Source organism: Octopus bimaculoides, chromosome 17, assembly GCF_001194135.2.
Source record: "Octopus bimaculoides isolate UCB-OBI-ISO-001 chromosome 17, ASM119413v2, whole genome shotgun sequence".
Taxonomy (NCBI): Eukaryota; Metazoa; Mollusca; class Cephalopoda; order Octopoda; family Octopodidae; genus Octopus; species Octopus bimaculoides.
In genome coordinates, this window is record NC_068997.1 from 51,040,120 (window position 1) to 51,044,280 (window position 4,161).

Consider the following 4,161-nt stretch of genomic DNA (forward strand, 5'->3'; position numbering starts at 1 on the left):
TATATATATACATATATATATATATATATACATATATATATATATATACATATATATATATATATAATATACACGTATATATATATATACACATATACACACACACACACACACACACACACACACACACACACATAGTCCGTGTTTTTCAAGAGTATTCTTTTAAAACAGAAATAGAACGATGGAATCTGGGTGGAGAACGGTGGACGGCTAGGTAATGTGTGGTAGGTGCATTGTACGTGTGTAGATGTGTATGTGTGTACGTGTGTGAGTGAGAGAGAGAGTGTGTGTGCGTGTGTGAGTGTGTCTGTGACTGTGTGTATGCGCGTGAGCGTAAGAAGGAGGAAGATTTAGAAAATCTGTTGCTGAAAGAGCCTCTTGAAGTTTCCGAATCCTTCACCATCGACTTTTGTAATAAACGTTTCAAGCTGCGGATAAGGGACCGAAGTGTTTGCTGTTGCTGCTGCTGCTGCTGCCGCTGCCGTCGTCATTACGTTTTTTTTATATCTCACCTTTTTTTTTTAACCCTGTCTCTTTTTCCCTTGTCATATCGATCAGGAGAAATATTTTCATAACCTCATCCTCAATAATAATGTCTGGCAGTTATTTTCCTCATTTTCCTGTCATTTTTGCACTGCCGAGTCCTACATATTCTCACTTTGACATTATTTTCAATGGCTATTTACGATCACTATTCATTTGTATCGTTTCATGTCCATGTTTATTATCCAATGAATACAACTACCTACTCTCTGTTTGGCGCCGAATTGACAACAGTCTGTTGAAGCGTGGGATGGAATACTTTGTGGTATTTCGTGTTCCAACTTAGCACGTTATGAGTTCAAATCACGCCGGCTTTAATTTTGCCGATCACCATTTCAGAGTCGATAAAATGCATCATTCTAGAGCGGTAGTTTGGCAGAATTGTTAGAGTGTAGGCCTTTCGATGTCTGTTCCGACTCAGCACATTCTGAATACAAATCTTGCTGCGTTGCCGAAAAACGGTGACATTTCTGACAATTGTTGTAAACAGTGGGGAATATCGGCAATTTGGAAAAACCAATGGAAACTTGGCTTCTTTGGTTCGATTCCCTATTCCTCTTTCAAGATCGTTTTTTTTTATAATATTGACAGACATTTTATACTTTTACATACATATATATATATATATATATATATATATATATATATATATATATATATATATATATATATATAACTGGTACTCCATCGCTTACGACAACGAGGGTTCCAGTTGATCCATCCGATCAACGGAACAGCTTGTTCGTGAGATTAACGTGCAAGTGGTTGAGCACTCCACAGATATGCGTACCCCTTCACATACTTCTCAGGGAGATTCAGCGTGACACAAAGTGGGACAAGGTTGGCCCCTTGAAATACAGGTACTACTCATTTTTAAGTGAGCTGAGTGGACTGGAGCGATAAAGTGAAATAAAGTGTCTTGCTCAAGGACACAACGCACCGCCAGGAATCGAACTCGCGACCCTACGATCGCGAGCCGAATACCCTAAATACTAAGCCACGCACCTTCACACAATGTATTAAAAAATTGCTTTCCAAACTAAATTTCATTACATCATTGGTTTCTCTATAGTTCTTTTCTTGGAACATGAATGTCACAAATATCGAGGTATTTGTGCAAATGTACTTTACGAAGCCGCTGTGAGTAAAAGTCGGCAATCAAAGAATATTATTATAAAATTATACAATGTGCCTAGAGTAGAAAGGATTAAAATTATTATTAAGGCGGTGAGCTGTTAGAATCGTTAGCACACCGGGTGAAATGCTGAGCGGTATTTCGCCCGTCGCGACGTTCTGAGTTCAAATTCCACCGAGGTTGACTTTGCCTTTCATCCGTTTGAGGTCGATGAATTAAGTACCAGTGAAATACTGGGGTCGATCTAATCGACTAGTCTCCTCCCCACAAATTTCAGGCCTTGTGCCTTTAGTAGAAAATTATACAAGACGTTGTATAAATCTGGCAGCCGGAGTTATATATGCGCGAGCAGAGATAGGGAAAGAAAACGTCTGATACTTTTCTGTCCGTGACCGACATATTCTCTCTGTGTGTTTAAGATCCCGTGTATTTGTGTGTACATGTGTGTATAAGTATGTGTAATGAGTTAAGAGAGAGGAGGGAAAGAAATGGTAAGAAAGACAGAGAGAGAGAGAGAGAGAGCCGGTCGTCGGGTATTCCTGAAGTATAAATATATATGCCATCTGTTTGGTTATTTGCTAGATTTTATTGAATGGCACAAATCCTGGTTTCTTAACAGCAGTTTATTCCAATTAGGCTCACTCACAATTTAACACCAACAGTATCTGGGTCGAATCGAAAACCCATTTGTTCTTGCATATCTTCTGTCACTATTGTCAGTGACAGAAAAATCCACCAAACATTTATTTCGACATTGCAACTGCAGAGGCGTTCGTAAGTCGAAACGAATATCAAGACACGATGACATCACAACTTTGCAGACGACAGTTAATCCAGTCTGTTACCAAGTCTTTTTTATTGTTACAGCGGCTTAATTTCCTATGAAGGATACACAAAATAAGGCTATATTTACTAGAATTAGAAAGGTAGTGATGGGCTTCATCGGTAGAGAATTAGATTAGAAATATGAATATTGGTTTCTAATTTAGGAACAAGGGCGGCAATTTCAGGAGGAGGGAGTAGTCGATATCATCGACCCCAGTCCTTGACTGAATCAGTTTTATTTTATCAACTATGAAAGGACGGAAAGCAAAACTGACCTCGTGGGAATTTGAATTCGCATAATATAAAGAACCGGATGAAATACTAGAAAACATTTTTTTTTTCAAACATTTTAACAATTCTGCCAGCTCACTGCGTTCGGTTTCAGTCCCACCCCGGGGCACATATGGCAAGTGTCACCTACTTCAGTTCCAGGCCGACCAATGTCTTGTGACTGAAAGAACACCGTCAGATGTATGTATGAATGCATGAATGCATGTATGTATGTCATTACTCAGTTATATCTGAAGATGTCTTACCAATAGAGAAAGAACCGGTTTCTAACCTAGATTCAAGGCTCCTTCATTGGAATTTCAACATCAACAGGGTATGTATGTATGTATGTATGTATGTATGTATGTGTGCAGATTTGTGCATTTTGTTTTATGTATGTATTATCATGCATATAGTTGCATATCTAGACATGCTCATATATACTTAAATGATAAACTTCTGGAAAGTTATACAGATTTTTACAGTTCCAGTTATGGCTTGGATATATAGTCTTCGAATCAGCTTTCTCCTTTCTGGTTTTGTGAATCCTAATTTCTCAAGACTGGTATTTAGGCACTGTATGTATGCATGTATGTATGTATATATGTATTATCTATCTATGTGTGGGTGGATGGGCAGCTGATTAGCTGGGTGGCGGTGTGGTTGGGGTATGTGTGCCTCTGTGTTTATGTTTGTCTCTCCACACACGCTACTCGATAACCGATGTTAGCTTGTGTCTCCATAACATAACGCTTTGGCAAGGAGACCAACAATAAGTATTCCTGTTGATTTGTTGGACTAAACTCTTCAAAGCAATGCTCCAGCATGGTAGTAGTCCAATGACTGAAGCTAGTAAAAAAGACAAAAGATTATTAAAACATAAATGAATTCATTTTAATTTTTCCCGCCTTTCTTTCTTTCTTTCCATTTTATACAGAATTATTTCCGAAGGAAGGAGGAGCCGAAAAATCTTACAGATTCCTTCTCCAGCTTGTCCACATGCTCTTCGAGTATATATCTCAGGAAAACCTCCGTTCCAATAAAATTCTTGACTTCCATTTACCCCACGAACTCTTGGAAATCTTCAATTCGCGATTATACGTCAGTGCCGAACCTCACAGTTTGGACCAGATTCTCAAAGATTGCAGGGAGACGCTCGTCTACTGCGTTAAAACAGGTAAATCTAATTCTAATACTTTACCGCATCACTCTCACTCTCTCTCTCTCTCTCTCTCCCTCCTTCTCTCTCCCTCTTTCTCTCTCTGTATATACACATATCTATCTATCTATTTATCAATCTATCTATCCTTCTGTACATTATATATATATATATATATATATATATATATATATGAATGTCGGTATGTATATGGTGTATGTATGTATAT

General features: G+C 38.2%; 1 protein-coding gene across 1 annotated transcript in view; it reads left to right on the forward strand.

The window, feature by feature from the left end:
• LOC106869298 (glutamate decarboxylase 1-like) overlaps positions 1 to 4,161 on the forward strand; it is an 18,335-nt gene that overhangs the window by 7,528 nt on the left and 6,646 nt on the right. Inside the window, exon 2 of the mRNA XM_014914973.1 lies at positions 3,711 to 3,950. Coding sequence (XP_014770459.1) covers positions 3,711 to 3,950 — 240 coding nt within the window. The remainder of the gene's footprint in view (positions 1 to 3,710; positions 3,951 to 4,161) is intronic.